Source organism: Anas acuta, chromosome 1 (genome assembly GCF_963932015.1).
Source record: "Anas acuta chromosome 1, bAnaAcu1.1, whole genome shotgun sequence".
In the NCBI taxonomy this organism is placed as follows: Eukaryota; Metazoa; Chordata; class Aves; order Anseriformes; family Anatidae; genus Anas; species Anas acuta.
Window position 1 is genome coordinate 16,158,982 of NC_088979.1, and position 26,127 is coordinate 16,185,108.

A 26,127-nucleotide genomic window follows, 5' to 3' on the forward strand; every position below is an offset into this window, starting at 1 on the left:
AAAAGAAGACAGTTATATTATGAATAGCTCCCTTGTGCCTGTGAAGACAACTGGGCCTGGGATGGGGGGATATACAGGAAGATTATCTCATATATTGAGGTCTGAAGGGAGGTTTTGGGTCCACCTTATTTACAACAAAAATGAAGTATTTTTAAAATACACTCTTTAGCCCATCAGCTAAGATGTCCAGGGTAGCCAGAGAGACAGGGCTCTGCTTTGTGAGTCCTCTTGGGATAATGAACAGGAGAAAGGTTTCAACAGCTTCTGCATCTCTGCTCCTCTCCTACCAGTGCATATTCTGTCCCAGTTGTTCTTACAATTCCCAGCTTATGTACTGCTATAATAACAGCTTTAGCATGCAGGGCAAGGCAAGGCAAGGAGTAAACCTTGGTGTAATATGGAGTGATTGAGCAAAAACCTACACATTAGCACAGCTGCAATACCTTTATAGTTAATGTAGACATCATTGTTAGCAGTCCTAATCACCATCATCATTGGTAATGATTCATTCAAGACTGGCATTTCATTATAAAAAAGTTTAGAGAAAAAAAACTCTCTCTCTTTCTGATGGAAATGGATTCAACACAATTTCCATCCTTTACTTGCATAATTTTGCACATCTATTTTCTGTATACTTGCTTTTTTACACTGTTTAAAACTTTATTCATTGATTCATTCTTACAGAACTATCTTTCCCCCAAGATATTTTGTGTAGTTTTATGGCATTGTGATATTAATTAATCACCTTTGCTGCTTCACAGAATTTCAAATTTACTTGTTACTACGAGCTGTTTTGTCCATAAAAATGATTGTACCTTATGAAAATACAATAATAAATAACTTTTTCTGGGATCTTATAAAATAATCGCTATACATTCATTGACAATAAGGCCATTCTTGTGTTGCATTCTTACTTCAATTAAATTAATTCCTAAAATTATCTACCTACACTGCTGCTCACCTCTGCAAGATCTCAGAGTCTTCCCCTTAGCAGGAAAATAAAGTATTTCTGTAATTTTGTAAAATAAAACTCTGCAATGTATATATGACTTACTAAAAGCATATTGACTGTAATAGAAAGAAACAGAAACATGGTGTAAAGAACATAAGCCACAGTGTCCTGATGTTGATAACATACTTTTGGAATTAGCTGCTTAGCTGAATATAAGTCATCTCCAATTAATATATACATCTATATTTCTTTTTTCTTTATAGAAAGCAGAGATTGCTGTTGCGCCTCTGACCATCACTTTGGTACGAGAAGAGGTCATTGATTTTTCTAAGCCTTTTATGAGTTTGGGGATATCCATTATGATCAAAAAGCCCCAGAAATCTAAACCAGGAGTGTTTTCCTTCTTGGACCCTTTGGCGTATGAGATCTGGATGTGCATAGTCTTTGCCTACATTGGTGTCAGTGTGGTCCTGTTCCTAGTTAGCAGGTTTAGCCCATATGAGTGGCACACAGAAGAACCAGAGGATGGGAAAGAAGGACCCAGTGACCAGCCTCCCAATGAGTTTGGCATATTCAACAGCCTCTGGTTTTCCCTGGGTGCCTTTATGCAACAAGGATGTGATATTTCCCCAAGGTTTGTGTCAAATCTTTTTACATTTGCATTTTATCTTCAACACTGAAGCATAAAATCTTCCTTTTTATTTTCCTGGCAGTGTTTTGAGGTTCATTCTTTAGGAAGTCTTTTCATTTTTCTTTTTTAATAGCTGTGATAAGGGCAACAGAGAATCTGCTTTGATTTTCAGACATTATTATTTTACATATGTCAAAGTGCATAAATCACAAACAGCTCTCAGAAACAGCAGGTACACACAGGGGCAATTCCACTGAGTTGACTACAGAGGAATTGTGTTGTTGCTAAATTAATTCCATTGTATTGCAATTATGAAATGCACACTATTATGCTGAGTATTTGCCTTGCATGAATAAACGTCCCATTTCTGTTCCCTATTAAGATCTGTAGCACTGCTTCCAGGATATCACTGTCTACAAGAGAGACAATATTTGATCATCTGTTTCTGAGAAGCCACGTTGTATTGCCAAACTAGACCTTACAGAGTGGGTTACCTGAGATGTAATATGTGACCCCAGTCCTGAATTTCTCAACCTTTTTAGATGTTCTGGAACTTTAGTGTGCAGTAACTACAACTTCTTATTTTGACATTATGACCCAATCTTTCAAACTTGTATTAACAGTGAGATTTTGACAGCATTCAGCATTGGCTTAACTCTGCTGTTATTGAAGTTAGCAATAAAATTGCTGCTGATTAATTGATCAATTCTAGATTAATATGTTACTCTTCAACAACCTTCTCATCAAATTACCAGTGTTAAAATGGAAAATATATTTTTTACTTAACATAAATATGTTTCCACTAAAAATACTTGCTTCTTAAATAACAAAAAAGTGAAAAAGTCAAATTTTTATAGTAGCTTGTAGGATGTTTGATAAGTTTGTGATAACTGAACATATGCTGTATGGGTGACAGGAACATTTTAATCCCAGAGCCAATATAACCTATGTGCTAAGGCTTTGGTTTTTTTCTTTTTTTTTAAGCGACAGAACATAGAAAGCTACTAATTTGCAACTACCATGCTTTACTTTTGTCTCCCAAAAGTGATTATCTACCGAGGATTTTTGACAAAATTTTTTCCATGTTAAGCATTTTCTGAAATAATAAGAACATTGGGATTACTGTTCAACAGAATTCATACTTCTGTATATGTGTGATGTGTTAGTACAGTGGACTCTGTACCATAGGCATTAAGATTCAAGAGAAAACGCATATATTAGAATTCAAAAAGCAAATAATCTCCCTCCCATTAATTGTTACGTAATGACGTGTTCTGTAATAACATTGCCTTCTCTCTTTCTCTCTTTGTGGCTTAAGAGACAGGAAAATGTGCATTATCTTATTCATGTTTAGATCCCTCTCAGGTCGCATTGTTGGAGGTGTCTGGTGGTTCTTCACACTCATCATTATTTCATCCTATACTGCTAACCTCGCTGCTTTCTTGACTGTTGAACGAATGGTCTCACCCATAGAAAGTGCAGAAGACCTTGCCAAACAAACTGAAATTGCTTACGGGACACTGGACTCAGGGTCAACCAAAGAGTTCTTCAGAGTAAGTTGACATATCCATTAGAACAGCTCTCCCTACTGACCACTCTGATAAGATGTTTGGAAGGGTGAAATGTTATTTTGCAATCATATATAATATGCCTTGTAACTCCTGCAATACTTTATCTACATTTTTACCCCCTGACACCATTTGTTGGAGTTTCCAGTTATTTTAATTTGTGGAAAGCTTATTGATCCTGTCACTATGGGGAAAAGAGCTGCCCCAAGGGATACTGGAGCCAGTGATAATTAAAGCAGCATTGCACTATTGATTCATTTGAAGCTACAGCACTGAAATGATGTGCAGCATTGAAACTCTATGATGATAACATGCAGTCTTGCAGGTTTTGCTTCTACTTATGGATTTGGCTGTGTGCATTTTGCTTTAGGGTCTTGAGTGGTGGATAGGAAATGCATTTTTTAATTTGCTGACTTTCAGATGAATAATAAAGAAAAAATATGTCTTGGGGGAATGTGGTTGTAGCATTAGGAAATAGCCTAAATAAGCATTTATATGTCTGTGCTGTCTCTATTGATTACTTCATTTTCATTTGCTTTCCTGTGCTTGTGTGGTTATATGTAATCCTTCCTTTGCCAGCTGGAAAACAGGAAGCCTGGACATCACAAAGAGTACATCATAAACAAACTTAGCTTAGGGATATGGTTTAGTGGGGACTGTTAGTGTTAGGTCAGAGGCTGGACTCGATGATCTTGAGGTCTCTTCCAACCTAGAAATTCTGTGATTCTGTGATTCTGTGAACCCATCCTGCTTTATTTCATATCTCTAGCAGATGAAAGTTAAGCTTAGGTGACTGAAGGTGTGTTTGAACATGGCTCTGAATAAATGTAAGCCAGTAATTCTTCCTTGGAAACTAAAGTGTTCAGGACTATTATTTATCTGAAAGCTAGAGGTTAGGTCATTTTTAGAGGAAAGGAAGATGGGGCGATAATTTCTTATTGTCTTACTGAAAGGGAACTGTTCTGTGTCCCACATAGCTTGACTGTTTTCAGCTTGGCCAAACTGAAGTCACTCAGTCATTAACCAAATTATGAATGGAATTTGTGAACTACAGGCAGTACCAATTCCAGGGCAGCTGCTGAGTGTCCCTCAAAAGGTCTGTAGTGAAATAACTATTTTATTGCAAGTGATAGCCCCAGAGGGAACTTGAAGATATTTTCTTGCATACATTTAGCTATAAAATGATGATGTCTTATAAGACACAAATGGCATTTAATGAACACACAATAGTTCAGCCTTCACATAATGAAGCTGCCCAGGGAGTTTAATCTAAGTTAGTTTTCTAGATTTTTTCTGTAGACATTGCAGAAAGAAAAGCACGCTAACATATCCTGTATGGGACAAATGCATTATGATTAAATAAGTCACCCTTTAGAGTATATTCCTCTTTACATCAATTCTAGAAGAATTCCACATAAATGTCTAGGATGCTTGGTACTTCATTTTTAAAGGATGTGTTTCAGTGACAGATGTCTACACCTGTCTTCTTCTATAGCCAGTGTGTTGCTATACACCTAAATATGAAGTTATAGATGCTTTCTCAGAGCATTGTTTTTTTTTACTCAGGTAGTAGGAACTTAGCTTTTGGTCCCTCAGAGCCTTTATTTCACATCATATGCCTGCCAAAGTATTCTGTATTATTTTTCTACATCTATGCTTAGACAATAGATTCTTCTTTAGCTCAATTTGTGCAAATACAGGTATTTAATTCTGGGAACTTCAATTTTAGTATATCACAAGTTGAGACAGTAATCACAGCATATGCAGTTGAATAGTTCTTTCCACCAGAATGAAGCTGTGATGATAGTTAAAACCATGACACTGGGAACCAAGCAGGTTTGTTTAATTTTTGATGTTTTAACTTCTTGCATTTTCAAGGGTATCCAGTACTTGCAGGTTTTAATGTGATGGTGCAAAAATGAATTCCCAGGGAAGTACAACAGAGCAAAAAAATGAATTTGTTTTCTTAAGAGTGTCAAAAATTTTTTACAAGCCATTGTTTTGAAGTAAAGAGGTTAGGTCTTTTGATATATAAATTGTCTTGGTCAAAAAAAAAAAAATCATGATTCTTTTTAATCCTGTAAACAGCTACTTTTTTGTATGAATCAATATTTCATATAATTGTCAAGATGTCTCCTTAAAAAGAAAAATATTCTTTGTCCATCTATGACAGACATTAATTCACTACAATCTTATAGTGTTAAGAGAAAGTAAAACCAATGTTTATATTTTTGCCTTTTTTTCAAAATGTAAAAGGAAACATTAAAAGTAACCCCAAACACTCCCAAGTTGCAGATGCAGAATATGATGCTTTATTGAGTTTTAGATTTATGATTTATTTTTTTTATGGCATAACTGAAGCCCTGTTATCAACTGGTTTCCAATCACTGCAGAAGTACAGTAATTGCTAATGCTATTGTATGCAGTATTTCTAAAAAATGTTTTACACAAAACAGGGACAAAGATAAAATATCACTGATAGACAAAACTGCGTAATGTATAAATTCAGACTTCGCCTCAAACAATAGTACAAGAAGGCTTGTTTCCCAATTCTAACAGGTTTCCCAATTCCAACAGATTTTTTTCTTTTTTTTTTCTTTTTTTTTTTTTTATTATTTCTTTGGTTTGTTTGGAAGCAAGCATCATCAGTTTTAGAATTAGAGTCATGGGTAACTTTCCCATTAGTGATTACTGTCTGGATGAGTCTGATCCTTCAGGACATTTTCTTATCGTTTGATCATTTCTGATCAAAATGTCAGAAAATCAGAACAGCTATTCATTCGGCTTTAAATCCAGACTGAAAACAGAACAAGAAAAAGTCATTTTAAAGACATCATTAAGAAAAATAAGACTTTGATTCTACCGGCTGTTTACTCTTACTTTATGTCTTGGAAACAGCAAGAGTTGAAAAAAGCAGCTTGAACAAGCTGCCTTTTCAAAACAGCTTCTTCAAGAGGAAAAAGCTTAGCTTTAGTAGTCTAACTCAGAAAAAGCCCTAAAAGAAAATCATTCTGGCCTGACTGACTGCAGGGGAAAGCTACAAAGTTTTCTCAGTATGATAATAAGGAATATCTGTTGGTTTGCTTTTCAGTTTTCACTCTGAGTTGACATGTATACATTGAATGTTAACAAATGAAATCTTGGGAGAACATTCTCACAGAGCAGATGACTTGTTAGACTTTCCATATTTTTTGTCTCTTAATAAGCAAAGGAAACTAAATCCTGAAAAAAAAAAATAATTTAAACGCAACTTTTTAATTGGTTTAGGGTGTAATTTCTTACTCCTAATACTGTTATTTTATGTGTAGCATGTTTTTAGTTTTGAAGGATAGTGACCTATTATATGTTTATCTCATTATAAGAATTTTAAGGTGTAAGTGATTGAAAGTGAAGGTAGACAAAGGCAAGTAAATACTCTTGAAATTAAGCCTGATTCCTTACTGTTCTCTTCCATTTTTTTCGTCCTGTAAGTTTAAATCCATGAAATTATAGTAGTATAAAGCAAAAGGAACACATGGCTTTCTTGGCTTAGTCTCTGCTCTTAGTCACTATTATGTAAATGAAAAGTAGATGTGTCTGCAGTTGAAAGAGAGGGTGACAAGTCAGGATGTAATTATGGACATACACAACTATTATTCATTTAAGTTTTATTGTGTTTGACAGATAAAATGATGCACATAGACAAGCTATAAAAAAGAAAGGATAATTTGTGTGGTATTTGTATTGAACAATTCTGTTTAACTCTCTCTTACATTCAAGTTGGATGTACTTCAGTAACAAACCAGTTTCTGAGTAATAATACAATCAGTCATTAATTGCTAAAAGGAAGTGCCTCAGGGAAATTACTCTTACCTATGCAAAGGCTTGGTTCCAGGCTTTTTTAAGCCACTCTAAATTTAAATAACACCTAGATGATAAGACTTTATATTTGTTTAAATATTCCAAAATCCTTTGTTTTGGGGCCTTATAATAATTAATATTTACCTGATGTGCTCAGCATAGCATAGGAATGGGCTCAGATATCAGTCCTTACTTTGCTTGAAATTTTTGTTGACTCAGAGAAAAGCTGACTTGAGTCATGTGTAGAAACAGTCTTTTTTACACTGTGCATAAAAGAAGACAAATGCCATCTCTCATTAAATAAAAACACTAGATAATGTTCAGCTGACACCTTGCTGCTTTGCATATACATATCGCTGTTGCTGGATGAAGCAAAGGAGTTGCTGAATTAATGTAACAAGCATAGGAAGCTTCTCATCATGACAGTAGTCTTGCCACTGAGGTTTCCAATTTCAAATTCTTCCCTTCCTTTTTTTTTTTTAATATATGTTTTATTTTTTTGTTTAAATTTTATTTTTGCTAAAGTCTTTATTTGTGATTCCACCACACCTTCCAAGCCAGCCAAATCTCCAGCTAAGCCATGAATTCTTGCACATTCTTTGAGCAATCATATTTCTTACCCAGTTACTTGCAAGATCAGTCTTTGAAATAAACCCACTGATACTGCAGTTCTAAAAACATAACTAATATTTATTTAAGACAAAATACTCCCAGAATTATGTTTCCTTTAATAGCGTATTTCGTCAAGTTTGATGTTTACATCTTTTATTGTGACCCATGTCTTGAAATGTTGTGCAGACTTTCTGAATGTAAGTTGAATCAATTCTGGACTCTGAATTAACAAATAAGCAGAAATCTTATTTAAGCTATTGTACTTTTAATGCTGTAAGAAGCAGGTGTTAGAGCTAAGAACTGTCTCCAGATTTATCTCAGTATTTATGGGGGATTATTTTATTTTTTCTCTTTCCCAACTTTGTTATGTATATATATTTTGCATATAATTCCCTAAAACACACTTTATAACACTGACTACATGAACTGCCTTAACCTAACAATAAATTCAGGCCTTAGCTATATAGTTATTTTATTGTAACTGATGAAGACCAACTGTTATGTGATTTTATAGTATTTATATTTTTTCTTTTTTTTTTTAATAGTAATGAAATTAAAAAAAAAAAAATCCTTATCCAAGTCAGATTTTCCCAACCCCACTTGTTTGAAAAATTAAATTCTATTGATTTTATTTTGAATAGTGCCACTCTGAAATGTTGCAACGTTCTTTTGTTCTAACTTCTTTTTGATTTTCTCCAGAGATCAAAAATAGCAGTGTATGAAAAGATGTGGACCTACATGAAATCAGCAGAACCATCAGTGTTCACTAGGACTACTGCAGAGGGAGTAGCTCGTGTCCGCAAATCCAAGGGCAAGTTTGCCTTCCTGCTGGAGTCTACCATGAATGAATACATTGAGCAACGAAAGCCTTGTGACACCATGAAAGTGGGAGGAAATCTGGATTCGAAAGGATATGGCGTAGCCACACCGAAGGGTTCTCCATTAAGGTGGGTGGAATAGTATAACAATATAAAATGTGTTGTTATAGTATTCCACCTTCCCTGATGTCCCTGATATAGCTCTTTTTGTTTTGTGTGTGAACATGGTATGTTATTTTTCTTTTCTTCCATTTCATATTTTGTTGATCAACAAAGGTAACAGTTTCTAATTGTAATATGGATTTAGCAGCTATAGTTGGCATATCTTTCGAGGCCATATAAAAACCAAACTGGTTGAACACTAGCTACTTGAAGTCAGCCTCAATAGAATTAGCATCACCTATTCTATTTCATCAGCTTTTTCACCAAATTCAACCCTTTATAGCAGTAATATGCATACGTTATCCACATCAGTATCTGCCTACATGTTATGTTTCATTTATTGATCTTGGCTGCTAATTTCTGAATAAGAAGTTGCTTGTAATATCTTTTTTTCAAATATCATCACTTAAAGGCAATCATTCCTTCATTAAAGCAGCTTCATTAAAGTACTTGTACTAAAGCACCTTCTTATTGAGGAAAAAAAAAGTTTATGTTTTTAGCATTATGCATTTCAGTACTGCCTTCAAACTTACCAGTATTTTTGTTTTCTTGGTATCAGACACACTCAGTCAAGTAGGAAAGCTTTTGATTACCAGAGAGAACATCATCATTTGCTTTTCATTCAGTTTTTGAGTGAAACTAGTTCTGTGTTAAAATTGGCAATATTTACCATTGTGGTGTCTTCAGAGGCAAACAGAATTGTCTTTTTCCTATGGTAGACTTGCCAATTTTATTCAAACCATAAGAACAACTTGAAAACTAGGGGGCTGTGGTCCATGGTGTCTTACAGCGATAGGGTGGATGTGAGCTGGGGAGAGGAAATGGATCACGGAGCAACCAGTACTCCACTGCACAGATTTCACCCATGTTCTCACAAATAAGGGTTGAAACGGGTTTATATCAGGTTTGGTTAGCTGGCGAGATAAAAATACATAGGAATAATAGGTCCAAGACATCTAAACAAGCATTTACATTTAGAAGGAGGAGGGCCTAGTAAGACAGTTTAATAATACCAAAATAAATAAAAGAAAATACATTACTGTTAAGATCAAGTATGAAATCCTGGTTCCAGCCCAGCTGAAGACAAAGATCCCATATGTTTCAGTGAGGCTACAGTGTGGTCTAAGTTGGGGTCAGCAACTAACATGAAGCCAATGGGATTAACAGCATTTACTTTTCACCTCCTACCTTCAAACATATTTCAAAAAAGGGAGGATCTTACCCAACCTGAAAATCGGACCAAATCTTCTTTCAAGCTGTCTCGACTGGCTGCCAATATCCATGCCTTTCCCAAGCCTTTCTTTCACATGTGCTAAGCTGCTTGTTCTCCTGCTGCACCCCATTCCCTCTCCAGCCCCAGTGACAAACCTCAAGCAACACGTCAGTGCTGCTCACCCATTAAAAAACATTAAGAAACAAACTTAATGTTCTGGACAAAAAGAAAGAATAAGCAACACCTCACGTTCCTACCACCTCATCCATGTACGTCAATAGACACACTAGTGCTGAGTGAAGAGGGGAAAAACTTCCTACCCATGTGCTTTTGAAGGGAAAAGATTCAGCTGTAATTTTCAACTGCATGCTTCAGTATTTTCTGAACTGTTTGAAACTGTACAGTGTGCTGTTTTTTCTATGTTGACTGCATCTCACATGGTGGTGTGACTGCTACTGGTCAGATGACTTATGTAACTGCTGCCTGCACAGATAATTGCAGATATTGAACATGCAGTTTGAAATTCATGAAGGGCAGACTAGCTAAGATCATTACATAAATTAGTCAAAAGATATAATTTGCTGTGGGAGTTGTAAATTTTATGTTTTATTTAACAATCATAATTTCCTATTTGAGTTATATGTAAACCACAGATTACTTGCTGTAGTTCACAAATAATTACAAGTAACATATAAATGTTAAACATTCACACTCTATTCCTGGGCTGTTCAGGACTAGGGGAAAATATAATTTTTTTCAAATGAATTATTCATAGCAAATTATTTACTAAGCTCTTTGAATACCTATTTCACTTGAGGTATTCTGTTCTTAATCTTCCTCCTACCTATAACGAATATAAATCAGGAGTTTCTTCACTGAAAATACAGTAACAGCTGCATAAAATTAATGTGAGTGTATGGAGAATCAAACTGTATGTTTTCACACATGTAGCACAGACAGAAAGTGGGGGAAACATAGTTTTTTTTTCCTTTAGCACAGGACTGGTGATGGTTCCCTGCCATCACATCACTGTTCCCATGTTCATTACAGAGCACACACCCATCACTTCGCTCATGCAGATGAAATCCACCTGTCAGAGTGATCCAGGGACGGGTCTCTCTGTTGCTCATGAACCTACACATGAGCGTGATAGTGGATTTTAATTTGAAACTCTTCCTTACTGGGTTCCATGCCACACTCGTGCAGTGTTCAACCAGTAGCTATTGGCTAATTTGATTTGTTCTCAGTGCTGGTGGAGTAGTAGGATTCATGCATATCACTGGATGGAAGAGAATGGGAAATGCCTGATGTGTGTTTCTTTTATGCTCACTGGGCAATACCATTCTACACATCAGGTGTGTCTCCTTCCTTCCCTCCCTTTCAGTGATATCCATTTCTAGAAAACTTGATAAAAGGCTAATATTTAAAGAGGAATGTGTGGTTGAGGGTGAAGACTCTGGTCACAACAAAAATTGAATTTCTCTCATAGCACTACTCAGCTGTCCCTACTGTTTCCTCTTCCCACCACGGTAGGTATTTGTCCAAAACTACTGTGTAGTAATCAGCGTGAAATAATGAGTTTTTTCCTTCAAAGGTGGTGTATTGAAAGGTGATTAACAGAGTGCCACTTCTCTGCTTAGCAAGACCTGTCTTTGTAAATGTGGTGTCACTGGAAGACAGCCTCATGGCCATTGTGGACCACCCCTGGCTTGTCTGCCTTGCCACTTGCAGCAATCTGTGTTTCTAGAGGGCAGTACCTGCAGATCTTGTACTATGCAAATCCTGCGCCTTGCATGCCTGTGCATTTCTGTTTTGGATATGTAGACGTCATAGACAAGTCTGAATAGTGATGAACACAAAAGTTCTTCACTCTTAAGAGGTAATGAAAAAGGAATTAGGGGCAATATTGTCTTAAAGGTACACTAAAAGTTTTTTTCTACTTTATTGTACATTGAAGCTGTTTGATGCAAAAATGACAGGTTAAGCTAACACATCAGGAGTTGTCATTGTTGCCATGACTGCTTTAACTGAGGGCATTGTGCTGGCCTGGCCTGCAGCCCACCATGTACAGTGTGAATGAGTGAAAGCTGGTCGGATTATCAGTGTCTGTTGAGACACTTTGAGCCCTACTAGGTTAGAGTGGCATAATTAAAAACTGTCACATGGATAAATGTGTTGATGCATTTTAGAGATTGGTGATGGTCCTTCACCAACCTGATGAAATCCGGACCGGCATTACGTTCCTGCTTTTGCAATTACAGGGAGTGATTATAGAAATTAATCTAGGATTCTGTATTTCATTATTCAAGTCTTTATTCTTTTAATGTAGCAAAGGAATAATTCCACGTTGACTTTAGATGGAATTGTTCATGTTCTAGCAAGGAAGGAGAAGAAGGCCACAGAGATAGCCTGTGACATGAGCTGACTCTTTACACCAGCTAATGTGCCAGTTCTTCCTCCACTGAAGCAGGTGATGTGGATCCAATTTTCTATTTGTTCTAGCAATTGGTGTGAAGTGCAGAAGTGCAATGTGAGTAAAGCTGTGGACTTCAGTTTCTATCCCTCACAAGGAAGGAGCTCCCTGGAGAGAGCTTGGAGTGCAAAAAGGCATCCTCAGGGTGCTCTGTCAATATATTATGCAGTTACCTATTTGATACAATTGTGCAGTACTTGAAAGAGCTTTAAGAGAAGGCTCTGTGGTGGAGAGACCTTTTACTTGAAGAAGCCCGTGAGTTTATGTGAATAAGGTAAAAAAGATGGATGTTGTGATGGAGGTATCTGTGGGCTTTACAACCTACTGTCTTTATCTCAGTGACTTTAGCTAGTCCTATTTTTTTTCAGGTAAATCTCTAAAATTGCAGTTCTAAGTTTCCATGTAATACTAAACCTGACAGTGTCTTCCTTTGCTTTTCATGTATATATCCAGTCTGGTCCCTTGGTTAGAAACGTGCATTTCAAGGAAAACTTTGATAATGCATGCACATTAATACAAAATACTGATAGACTTTGCATAGGATGGGATATTCCTTATTCTTTGTTTTGGACATTTTTCATTGACATGAAACAATCAGGAAAATAAGAATAAATCTGATAGTACACTTTTTATCAAATTCTGACCTTGATGTTTTCAGAGACTGGAGTATAAGGATCTTATTGTAGAAAGATTTCCCAGATCATCATTCACTGTCAAAGCTGTTTATTGTTAATACGCTATGACGAGATAGAGCCCAGTTCTCTTTCACTAGAGTTTTTCAAAGGTTTTGTACTGTGGAATCCATGACTCTTGACAAAACATAGTTTTCCCAGGAGTGGAGCTTCTGTGTGCTAGTTGTTTTGTAAGCAAATGCTTACTGTATGACCACTTTTTGATGTGCCTTTAATTGTTCAAAGGACTTCATAAATTTATTTTTTAACTTATATTACACTTGGATCACTGATGTCAGGTCTGTGCCCTGCATGAATAGCTCTGTCAATTCAGAGAGCAAAACAGGTATTTCTTCTTCTCGCTAGCTGTCCATCCAGCTGGCAACACTTGTGTCCAAACACCTCCCCAGATCATACTGGAGACATATGCCTGTTACAGTGAGGAGAGATACAGAGGAAGCATGTTCAGTTCTTTTTCACGTGTTTCTCTTATTCTGCCAGAATGCCTAGTCTTGCCCATAAGCAGAGCCACCACAATAGAGGCAGTTGTTTCAGAAGACAACTGAAGGAGCTAAAAACTGGTGTTGTTTGTTGTTTTTTTTTAGATGTAGAGAAGATATAGAGACAACTGGTGAACAATGGAGACTTGACAAAAAATGTGTTAGCAATGTGAAATTAATGAGTTGGACCTCTATTTTTCAAAGCAAGGGGCGTTGGAGAAAACAGGAATCCCTTCATAGTTACAAGGCAATCTGTTGGTATTTACAAGAACAGGATTTTACTCAGGTGTTCAACTTACTGAGATTTTAAAAAGTTATTTGTTTCTGTGGTGCAAAATGATTTGAAGGCTAGAATGTGATCTGTAACATCTTATGCATATTGCAAATATTATCCCATTTTACCTGATGGCATAGATCATACTGTATGACTTCACAGAATATTCTTCCCCTTACTTAAGGCATAACAAAGCATGAAATAACACCCTGCTACCCATATACAGTGTCAGAGCTTATAGCGTGTTTGTTTGTTTTTTTTTCTCAACTTTTCTGAAGGATTTTCTGAAATCCTTCAGAGCTTATTGGGTTTTCTGTCAACTAAAAATAACATTTACTAGGTAGGAAGGCAGAGAGTGTGCCACTGTTTAGAAAGGAATGTAAAAGTCAGGGGTCAAAAGAAGATCAGTGAATATAAAGTCTGGCAATGAATGTTAGCAAGTTGTTCCTTCAGCTGAGTCCAGGAGGCATATTTAGTTTCTGTTACCTGGATCATCTCTGATTATATATGGTTGGAGATGGAATGTCTGTTTTAAAGGTAAAAATAAAAGCCTTGAGAACAGAAATCAGAATCCGAGTTTGCTCTGTTCCCTTGTGATGCTTCATGTATTTTCTCATTTTTAATTAAGGTAAGGGTCTCCTCAATAAGGAAAGAGTCCAATAAAAAAGACGAAAAATTTATAAATGCACTAGACATTTGGCTAATGAGCTCTACTGCAGGATGTACAAGCAAATATATTTAAGCAAAATCTTCTATTTGGGAGATTTTTGTTCCATCTTGCATTTTTTTACAAATCGAGACAAAGTAGAAAGGTAGAAACAATCTTGACTTAAGTCACCAAATTGCAAAGAAGAGCACTGTTATTGAGAGTTTTTTATATTTGTATCTCTAGAAGAAAATATCTCATTAGTGTCCATGATGCTTCCCTCAGTGCACTTTCTCTGTTCTCTGTGGGGTGGGATGGGAAATAGGGGGAAAAAAAAGAAAAGAAAAAAAAAAAAAATATTTATCTTTGAATTACTTCAGAGAGACACCCGTGACCTACCTGGCTCCACAGAGCCTATTTCTGCATTGCCACTTCCAGGAAGTTTTCACCCTCAGACTTCAGGGGGTATTCATAATTGAACAAAGCTCTCTGGTCTAGAGCAGAGATCAAAGGTCACAGGAATTAGTTCTGTTGCCCTTTCTGTTTTCCCATACTGACAATGATGATACAAGGCAACAGCAGGTGAAGCTCTTCCAAGAAACTCAGTTCCCAGTTTGGTTGCACAAAATCACATTATATTACCTCTGCTCATGTCATCCTGTTCCTTATGCCAGGGAAGATCCATAGGAGCTCACTAAGACCAGCTCACTAAGCCTTCTGAGCAGGACAGAGAGAGTTGGAGATATTGCAGTGAAAAGTACAAAGTTGCAGGCTATGGAAACAACAACGAAAAATACTAGAAAATACAATAAAATACTAGAAAATACAATAAAAATTACTGGAAAAAGTAATTTTTATCTAAACATTGCAATGGCAATATGTATTCTTAAATTTGCGGTGGATCTCAGTAAAAGAGGTTAAACTAGCATTCCATTTTTCTTCTTCAGCATTAGCTTAACAGCAAAATGAGGTCTTCATTTTTTTTCCTTTGTTTTCCTTTTTTACAAGATATTTTTACAGGAGTTTTGTCCTTCTGATATTTAGTGATTCCTAAAGATGAAATTTCTGTGCTGCCTTATAGAAGTTTTGTTGGGGCCACTCTGTGATACTCAGGACCATAGCAAGTTTTATAGCAGGCTCATTTTCTACCATCAAAAAGAAATCAAGGCATTGAAAAAAGGAAAAAAAAAATTCTTCCTTTGTTTGTCTGCTCCAGGATTATTTGAATGCAAACAGAATAGGATCTTCATGATATCAAACCTGACCAAATGAAAGTCTGTCAGGTTATTCACTTCTGTGTCAGGAAAAAAAGGGGCATTATATATTTAAAAATAATCAAAGAACTTCCCTAAAACTGTGAGTGAAGACCAAAATCTCTCAAAAATACTGATACCATTACTGTACACGTCTTACTGACTTTCTGGAAATTTTCCAGGGCTTGATAAGAATTAATCCCCAGAGTATGCCAGTGGGATACAAAAGGGTTATCATTGTTTCCAATCTGCAGATGCTTGGAGGAAAAAAATCTGTTTCTTGGCACTTCAGAAATAAATTTCTCCTGCCCTTTTCCCTGCCATTTCCTCTGTCCCTAGTAAAGTAGCTCAGCAGAGGGCAAGATGCAGCCTATTATATTTTAACAATGCAGCTCGTTATTATTTCTGTCTTTTCTTTTTATTACAACTCTCTGGCTGTTTAGGTGTCAATTCCCAGAAAACTGCCAGGCTTCAGAATATGTATTCATTAAGGGCACAAGCCAGATATGCTTTGAAGTTGATGGTACAATTGCCACCAAGTAAAAGGCCTATCCCACTAAGATAATAATTGTCCAGGTAAATTGTAGGTAGGTTAAAGCAAGGGAGCAGGGCACTGAATGGCATCTCAGCAGCTCGTAACAATAACTCTCTGTGGAACTGACATTTGAGAAACAAATAGTACCTTCAAAACAGTTTGCAATTAATCTGTGTGGTAGTTGCAAAACTGCCCACTTCCAATTGGCGGTAAGTACCAGATGGACTCCCAAGAGACACAAAATGACCATTTAGTCTTCTATATGCAGCCTTGGCTCTTGTGAGAAATCCAAAAGGAGGCAAAATAAATAAACAAACAAACAAATAAATAAATAAATAAATAGATAAAAGGTTTGTTTTCTTTTTCATGGAGTTTCTTTGAGCTGAGAACAGTATTTTAGACTGGCACACTGAGAGACAGAGTAAGCATTATGGAGGAAGTGATCATCCCAAAAGGCAAGGTAAAAAGACATTCCCAATGAAGAAAGTGCAGAACAAACTTAGCTCTAAAATGCAGCTGTTTCCCCACATCAACAAGATGTTCCCAAGGTGCTCAGGTTCCAGATAAGAATGACCGTATATGTATCTCACAAACCCACACAAGTTTAAAAGACTACATGATAGAACAAATACTTATGGCTGATCAGTAGTCATTTCTCTGAACTGGTCTACCTTGTTTGTGGTACGGAGTCAAAACTTACACTCTTTTTCTCAGTTAGCTGTCTCTAGTCATCCTTTGTGCAAGTCTGTGTGCATTTTTACAGCTAGAAGCCTTACTTCTATCTTCTGCCTTCATTCCTCTGCTACTTTTTCTTTCTTTCTTTCTCTCTTTCTTTCTCTCTTTCTCTTTCTTTCTCTCTCTCTCTTTCTTTCTTTCTTTCTTTCTTTCTCTCTTTCTTTCTTCATTCTTTTATTCTTTAGTTTCTTCCTTCATTCCCTTCTTTCTTCATTCCTTTCTTTCTTCATTCCTTTTTTTTTTTTTTTTTTTTCATATAGCCAGGAATAGCATCTGTGCAGGAAGATCCATCTTCCTTGCATCTTCCATTATGAGCAGCAGGGATGAGCAGGGTCTGCAGGTGAGAGCATCCCCAACACCTGGCAGCCCATCTGTTACCTCCAGGATAGGCTTGCTGTGTACATAATTACACATTAGGCTCATTTTGATCTATTGCTTATATGGTTCAATCTAGTGAAGACAAGATTTGCAACCATGTGTGCCTTAAGAGAGGCTTTTACATTTAGAGCGAGACTTTTGCTTCGTTGGTATGGATGCAGGCAACTGATTTTGCACACAGAAGTGTGGAAATTCTTTAAATATCATTTTAGGCTGTGTCATGTGTGTGATTCAGATCAATTTTGGATCTTAAAATGGAGTCTACAGAAAACTCATTGGATGTGGTTGGTAATCTGGAAGGTATTTCCTACAGTACATCTCATTTTCATGTGGGTAAGTGAAAACACCCACATTTCAGGTGCCAAAATGCAAACGCTACCAGGCAATTACCCAGGTTCTTACATTTTCAACAAAAAATTTTGAATTTGTGCTGCGTTTCCACAAATGCATTTTACTGGTTGCAGCACAAAACAGTAAGAATGAGGATGTAGGTTGATGCTCATTTCCTTATTAGTTGTTGATGCTCATTTCTTTATTAGTTTTAATTAAAAAGATTATGTCTTTCTGTGGATAAAGCTCAGGGACCAGCCTACATTCAGATGTACTGTGCTAAGATCCAGATCCTCAGGTTTCAATCAGTGTTATGTTACTATTTTAATTATATTCTAATATTACCTGCTAATAAGGTTTGTTGTTATTTCTTTTTTCTTTTTTTTTTCCTCCTTTAAATCTACATGAGCACATGACAATGAGTCCTAATTGTGCAGAGTTTAAATACTGTGAACACAGGCTATGAAGGTGTAGTTGAAAGCAAACAGAAAGTCATCACGGTTTCTTGAGGACTTCAGAATTTTTCCTATTACAGTTAAATAAACAGACTGCTACTTTTGGCATCTCTTTTAGATGTGGGCAATTATCCAGGGTAGTTTCCAATTAGAGTTGCTTTTAGTTCATCCAATTTGTAGACCACAAGAGAAGATATTATGGCATCAAATGAAATAATTGCAAACATTCAGACCACGTCTAGAATACCACATCCTTTTTTGGCTTCCTAATTCAAGAACAACCGTAAATTGAAGCAATTTCAACAGAAGCTCATCAAGATGGTCAGAAGCTGGAGCACCTGCTCTGTGAGAAGCTAAGGGAGCTGGGCTTGTTCAGCCTGGAGCAGAGACCACTTTGTGGAGGATCTGATGGCAGCCTCCAGTGCCTCTGGGGAGGTCACTGAGCAGATGGAGCTGGGCCCTTTGTGGCAGTGTAGGTCAGGAAGATAAAAGATATTGGACATAAACTGAAACAGAAGAGGATCAGAAGGAGAAACTTTTTTACCCATGAGGACAGTCAGGCGCTGACACTGTTTACCCAGAGAGGATTTGCACTGTTCCATCCTCAGAGGCTTTCAGACCACAGCTGGACGAAGCCCTGGGCAGCCTCGTCTGACCTCAGGAAGAGACCTCCTGAGCTCTCTTCCAACCTGTGCTATCTTGTGATCCTTCTGTGACAATTACAGGTTGGACACCTCCAGTATCACATTTAATCTCCTGGAACTCCAGGATTATTTGGAAAGTGGCAGGAGCTTGTAGAGGGGGTTGTGTAAATTTCCTTCTTAGTAAAAGTCCCCAGCTTGTACAAAAGTTACTCCTAACCACCAGCCTTCAGTTATGATTTATGTGAATTGAAAGTCAGGTTGATCTCATTTATATCCCAGACTCATGCTGGAAATGCAAAATAGAGTAAGGGTATGTGAACTCAATGAAGTAAGTGGCAGTGCTGAGTATCTCTGCTTTCCCAAGGCACAGGGAGCCCTTAAGTTTCTAAGTGACCCTATAGAACTGCTGAGTGGTTGGCAGCAAGCACATTTGTGGAAATCCTAACAGCAGGGCCAAAAAGTGGAAGAGCTTTTTATTTGGGGAGTCAGAGAACACAGGATGGCTGTCTCTGACTTTTGGCAGGGAAAGCAGAAAAATCAGGAATACCTCATGGGCAAAGACTGAATTGAGAGCATGTGCACAGTCTGTCTAGTCTATCTGTAGTAAGAAAGTGACTTTCACTGGAAGGCCAGAAGGCAAAATTCTGAAAATTTTTGCCTGAGAAGACCCAAAGATTTCTGAGAGGCAGTGAAGTGTGGTTGACTGAGCGAGAGAGGCCACACTGATGAGCATAATTATGATCCTGCCCTCATTTCCTCGGAGTCTTGGCAGAGGTCAGTTGACCTTCTGGCTTCAATTATACCTCTGCAAATTGAGGGTAATGACAATTGCCCATCAGTCTTTCTTAGAAGAATAGTGAAGATTAATGGCATAGTGTTTACTGTGCTGTAAATATATAAAGTCCATTCCTGCATGAGATGTTTGTATTCTTATCTGAAGTCCATGGAGGTGTGTGCTTCAGTATGAACCCCTCAGTGGGTTTATCAGTGTCTTTGATTAAAGGGACTGTTCTAGAGGCAAAACAACGGGCAAAAAGTAATTTTAGCTAATGGTTTATAAACAGTGCTCTATGAACACGTTGTTCTGTCTTCACTTTAGAAATCAATGGCAGAAATCTCCATCACCAGTGTACCCTCTTTTCTCCTTCTTTTTTATTAAAAATACATGGCAACTGGGCAAGTATTCAGGGTGACAATTGCAATAGCTGGATCTCCCTGTCCACTGTAGAGATCTATCAGTAATTTGGGTGCTTTGTAATCTCTATAGCCTGGCTGCTTCTGTTTGAAATGTCACAAGTTTATTACAGTATTACCTGTGAGTATGTTTAGTCTACCTGGTTATGAGTGCTGGTGCATTTGCATTTCCTGCTTTGTACATGTCTGTACCAGTGGTGGCAACATCATGCAGCTGGTTGCCAAAGGGACTGGATTGCCCTTGTGTGATAATTTCACCTGATCTTCAGCTGATGTTCAGCTGGCTTCAGGGCATTTTAATTATCAGCAGACTGGTTATTGGGCCAACCATCTTCTCTGGTTGCTGGCACTGTCTGTTTGTCTCAGCCTATCAGATCTTCCTCATTAACTTCTGAGACAATATTCAGACAGAAAGTCCTAGGAACTCTTCCAACTAATCCCCATTTTGGCTGCTGACCAAACAAGGCTTTATATGAAACAACTGTAATTGCTTCATTTGTATGGTATTGATCTGCCATTAGGCAAAACACAATCCAGCACTTCACTAAGGCTCAAGTTATGCAGCATTATTTATTGCTTGCATTGCAGTTGCAGCTAGTGTTCCCACATGTCCCACATGGGGAATGGACCTCCTATGTTTCTCTCAGTCCCCATTTCTAATTAAAATAATGAACTTCAAAGTGCATTATAATTAGACCGAAGCTTAAGACACCATCTCTTAGCAGGGATCTTTCCATGTATTTCCTTCTTTCTAATCCTTCTTTCTGAAGAACATCAGAAGGAAGTCACAAAGAAGCATGTCATGATACAGAAATCTCTCATGCTTCTTCTCAGTCTAATTTTAGATCTCATCACAGTGCCCCAGCCATGCAGATCTTACAAGTTAGTGATCTGCTTCTGGCAATAGAAACAGCCAGTTCCTCAGTGTTACCAATGGCTTCTGACATAGTGGCCATGTCAGGTTAATACTTTGTGGACACTGATGTCAGTGAATGAATTCCCTCAGAAGCAAACTGCATTTTGCCTTATAGCTTTCCCACGTCAGGTTACTGTCCTCACAAGGAAAAAAAAACAGTAAACAAGCAGACTGCTTGTATTACAGCATTTTCAGTACTGTACAGTGTGCCAATGGTTTTTGGCTTTGTTGTCACTTCATACTTCTTTCTTATTGAGGTGAGACTAGGATGGCTGAAAGTCCAACTAGATGGGCAAAAGATTGGTGTTCACTGGAAATGGAAACCTAAAATAGTATGGTTTCTAAAATAAAAATATAGAAATTCAGCTGAATCCGGCTACTCTTCAATAACCTGAGAATATGAGAATAGTAATAGTAATAAGCTGTTTTGTGTTTTGTTTTGTTTTGTTTTTTTCTCAGTTGCAGCTTCTGAGAGGATTCCAGGAGGCTTTTTCTCTCACCATGGCTCTTGCCACAGATACTTACATTTCTGTCACCCTAAGCATGGTTAAATGTAAGTCATCTTGCAGGAATCCTCTCCTGAGGACGTCTCAGAAATGTTAGCTAGGACAGAAGACTTCTGTCACTGTTTATGGCGCATCTTAAGCTGACAGTGAGGTAGCTTGTGAAAAGGTGTGCACAGATTCTGTCAAGCATCTTTATTTGTAGAAGTCACTCTATTCCTGTTGTGAAGAAAGCAAAGTATGCCACATGCAGGTGCAATTCTCTATTTTTTGTTAATAGCAGCTCTATTTAAGAGAAAACCTACATTAAACAAGTAGTAAATAATTCTAAAACCTCATAATTTAATGTGACTTAGATAATGCTAGTCAATACTAGTGACACACCAGTCACTAGTGTAAAGGATTTAAAGTGCCTTAATTTCAGTATAGAGAAAACAATGATAAATAATTTGGCAGTAGGAGTAGTAATTATTGCCCATCTAAACGAAGTTACTAAAGACAACCAAATTTTATTGGCCTAAGCATTCATAAAAACTAAATATTAATATTGTAAAGCCAGCTGCCCTGGCTGTGTCCCCTCCCAGCTCCCTGAGCACCCCCAGGTACCTCACTGGCAGGGCAGCACCAGGAGCTGAACAGCCTGTGGCTCTGTGTGAGTATTGCTCTGCAGCAACTAAAACATCCCTGTGTTATCAGCATTATTTTCACCCTAAATTCAACACAAGGCACCATGTGACTCTCTACAAAGAAAATTAACTCTATCCCAGCCAAACCCATGACACTTACATATAATTTATTTTATTAATATAGTTGAAATTCTAAATGCTGTTTATATGATACAGACATGGAAATGGAGAAAGCATTCCAAAAGTGAAAAAGGGCTCATTTAATCATCTTTTGCTTTTTCTAGATATTGTCCTACTAAAATAAACAATATTATCTTAATTTGTTAGTTCTCCCTAATCTGCTTGTTTCCTTTGTGGCTTATTATTGAAAAGTCCTTGGTATTTGCTTGACAAAGGTTAATTTGCACATTATTTAATTGTAAAAACTCTGCTACATATCAAGGTAGACAGCAGATTACCATTTCTTAATCTTAAACATCTCTAACATCTTAAAATAATTAGTTGCTGTTATGAAGTCTTTCTGCTTACAGTGAAGGAAATGCAGCTACATATCATAGGGACTAGAATAATAGGACAAGGTCATGTAAAACTAGGAGTAGTTCCTCTTATCCATCCTGCTATTCTGTGTTCATAAGGGGTGAGATGCAGCCTAGCATGAGTGAAAAGTCGCTGCAGCCTGATAGTAAAATCCTTGCAGACATTTCCAAATTTGAACCAGTATCCAAAAATGCCAGAGAAGCTCAAAACAGTGTTTAGAAAGATCTTAGGTTTATTATATAACCTACACTGCTATCCAGAGAACTTACAATTATAAAGCACGTTGAGAAATGGGGCTAGTTAGGAATCAGAAAAACTAATTTTTGCAGTGAGTCCAACAGTTTATTTTACTCTTCATGGTTTGTAAGCACAAGTCCACTTTTCTGAAGGTCACAGTACCATTTCTTCCGAGGACAGGTGATTGCTGTCCTTGGTCTTCCTACAGATGAAAGCTGTGCAATGCTCAGTCTAAGGCACAGTGTTTCTGCCACTGCTGGGACATGTGGAATGGAGTGAAAAATTAGAAGCTGCTGAAACAGCTGCCACCCACTTTGTGCTGGATGGTTTTGATGTACCCAAACTTTCTTTTTGTCAGGTAGCCAAAGCATGCAATACTAATAGGCTGTAGAGCAGTGCACCAGTGGTATCTAGCTGATTGAGGTGGATATAAAGAAGGAACCACTTTCTAGGTTGTAAGAAAATACACCCCATTTCTATTCAATAAGTACCAAATTGCATCCAAAAGAGACACATTTTTCCTAGCCTCACCCTGGAAGAAAACAGTTAGTCTGGTCATTCAGAAGCATAAACTTGTAACCAACAAATACAGTTTATATGTGTAAAGCACATTTAAATATGCTGGCCAGCATCAGTAGTAATGAATAATGTTTTTGATCCTGCTGAAAACAAGCCATCCATTAAAAAAAAAAAAAAAAAAAAAAAAAGAAAGATAATTTGTGCAGACAGTAAACTGAAGCATTTGGCTTTTTCTTTCAGATGGAGAAGCATAGTGTCTGGATGGCATATGGCTGGGTAATGTAACATAATTCACTTAGCCCTGCACTAATGCAGTCCAGGAGATGTGGTAGGGCAGGAGATGTGGTAGAGCTCCGTTGCTGTGGCCCCCACCACAAGCCAGTGCTTCCTGGCACTGTCCCACATCCTGTGCCCCAGGCACAAACTCCCTACCTGTTCTTGCCAAAGCTACCATTTTCTCTCAGCTGGGTGCCCCTAAATTTAGGAATTACTGGAGAGGCATGTGAAACAGCATCCAAACCCTACTGCAACAAGGTCATGAGTGGAGAACTGCTTCACATATGGCGTGAAAAGTCAAAAAGCTTCGTGCTGGCCATGCCAGAGGTGAGTGTTACCCTGTCTGAAGGAGTTAGGTATTTTGGGGGCATGTATTTAAAAATGTTTGCTTTAAACATTTCCCATTTTAAAATATTTTAAATGCTTTCAGCACTAAAAAGTGCATAAAGTAAAGGACTCAAACAAAGTAAAGGACGCGGGATTCCCAAAATTTCAAAAGTGAGAGAGAGTTTCAATCTGTCAGCAGTGGGCTAAACCTATCCTCAAAGCAATTCCTACTGTGTGGAAACAGAGTTACACCAGTGCTAAGCCACTCTTGAAAAATCCCACTCGAGCCTTTAAAACATATTTTCAGTTGCAGGTGTTGGGCTGCAGCAGCCTATTCACATAATCCTGTTTATGCTGAATCCAGCAAGAAAAATTGCACTTTGAAAAGTGGCATTGCTCCACGAGAACAGGATTAGGTAGTTGTTAGCCAAAATTAAAATAGCTCAGAGTTGAGAGAAGCTAGTGTTTCTGCTTCTGCTAAAGACTGTCTGCTGAACCAATATAAAGAATTACCCCAGGGACAATTTTACGTGTTTTTTATTTACAGAAAAGCTTTGTATAAAACTGAGAAGCAAGCTGAGTTGCCTTCCCAGGTCAACTGCTGTTGTTTTTACCCAAGTAAAATACATATTTAATTGTTTGTGCCAAGAAGCGTTTGCATACTGTAATTGGAGTATCTTGCTGCAAAACAGCTTTCAATTTATATAAATATTTTAAACTACAGTAATCAGACTTCTATCTGGTGTAAATTGTCAGAACTTCTTTGAATTCAAAGTAGCTATAGCAATTTTTAGCAGCAGTTGGTCTCCCATTAATTGGAACTCCTGCTGATCCTCAAGGTGTCAGAGTTTGGCTCGTATTTGTTTACAAAGCTCAGTTCAAGTAACTGAGCTGCATACTTAGTATATACATAGAAACTGTAAATACTCAGTGCCCCTGGAAATTAACCATCTTATTTGGATGGCTAAATGAGGAAGGAAGTGATTATTTTAATTAACCACAGTCAGAAAGTATTTGAACTTTGCTTTAAATTTCTGATCTCTAAACAAAGAATAGCAATATATATGTACTCTTATTTTTTCTTAGTGTTTGTAGAATATTTGTAGATATTCTTCTGGAAGAGGTGATCTCAATGCAATTTAACAGGGGATTTTTAAATAACACATATACAAGAGACACAGCCTGCCCATGGGTTTTCTGCAAGAGCTAGCTTCCTACAGGTCAATTAGTTTTGAGAGATGATATTGAAAAGACACCCTCTGTCCTGGTAGGTCCTCTGCTGGGCCTGGACACTCACCTGAAGTGGTGGGTCGTGTCCTTTCTCTGAAAAACAAGTACGTAGCAGTGGAAGATTTTAGCAGAAAAGCCTGAGAGATCTACTGCAGTAGAGCTAATATCATCGTGAAAGCTTACAACTTGAATACTAGAGTTCTTTATTGAATATAAATGATGGGTGAGCTATCTGAGAAGGTTCCAAGGACTCTATGTTGTTTGCACTACTAGATACACATGAAAATATTTTGATATGTGCAGTGCTCTGTTTTTTTCAATTAAATAGCATTAGAGCACGCAAACTTTCATAAATCCAGTACAAAAATTATTCCCATAAATTCTTGAATGTGTTTAAAAAAACATGATTTCAAAGTTGGCCCTTTGTATTTTAAATATGGGTTGTTTTTCTTGTAAAAATGTTCTTGCAGTTAGCTCCCTTTTTTTAATATTTGCATTATTGATCGATCCTTCAAGCCTTCTGAGTGTGGAATGATGTAAGCTTTGGCTACATCTTGCTCATTAACAGAGTGCTTGTTTCATTCCTAATTTATTAAATACATTCAGCCAGTGCCATGAAGCTTTACACTTAATTTCTCTTGATGAATTGTCAAACACCCTTAAACTGTGCTGCATTTGTGTAGTGTTACAATCTGCCATCAGCATTTTTTCAAAACACAGTTAAAATAAATAGCTCAGAAGACAGGCAGGTTTTCTTTTTTTTTTTTTTTTTTTTGCTTCGTAAGGTTGCATTTTAATTTCTTCCCATTTAAAATGGTTTGAACAGATGATACAAACAAACCATACAAATGCATCTGCTTGTGTTTCACTAAATAGGTCTAAGCCAGATCCTCAGCTGCATCCAGGAAGCGCCCAATTGCGTGGTGAGAAGAGGCAGCTGTGGCCTCCGCTTCCTGAGCCACCTGGGCTGGATGCAGATCAGATCATAAGGGAATAACTGCAGCTCACATCACTAAAGTAAGGTCACTTGGCTTCACCAGCTGCCCTTTGCCATGTCCTAGGGGACCCTCCA

The 26,127-nt window shown here is 37.4% G+C and overlaps 1 protein-coding gene across 9 annotated transcripts in view; it reads left to right on the plus strand.

Annotated features, from left to right (window-relative positions):
• GRIA4 (glutamate ionotropic receptor AMPA type subunit 4) overlaps nt 1-26,127 on the plus strand; it is a 260,140-nt gene that overhangs the window by 210,167 nt on the left and 23,846 nt on the right. For all 9 annotated transcript variants that reach the window (XR_011092282.1, XM_068670317.1, XM_068670308.1 and 6 more), the window contains 3 exons: nt 1,216-1,586; nt 2,938-3,136; nt 8,303-8,550. Coding sequence is in view for 8 of the 9 variants with exons in the window: in XM_068670317.1 (XP_068526418.1) it covers nt 1,216-1,586; nt 2,938-3,136; nt 8,303-8,550 (818 nt within the window). In the remaining variant the exon portion in view is untranslated. The remainder of the gene's footprint in view (nt 1-1,215; nt 1,587-2,937; nt 3,137-8,302; nt 8,551-26,127) is intronic.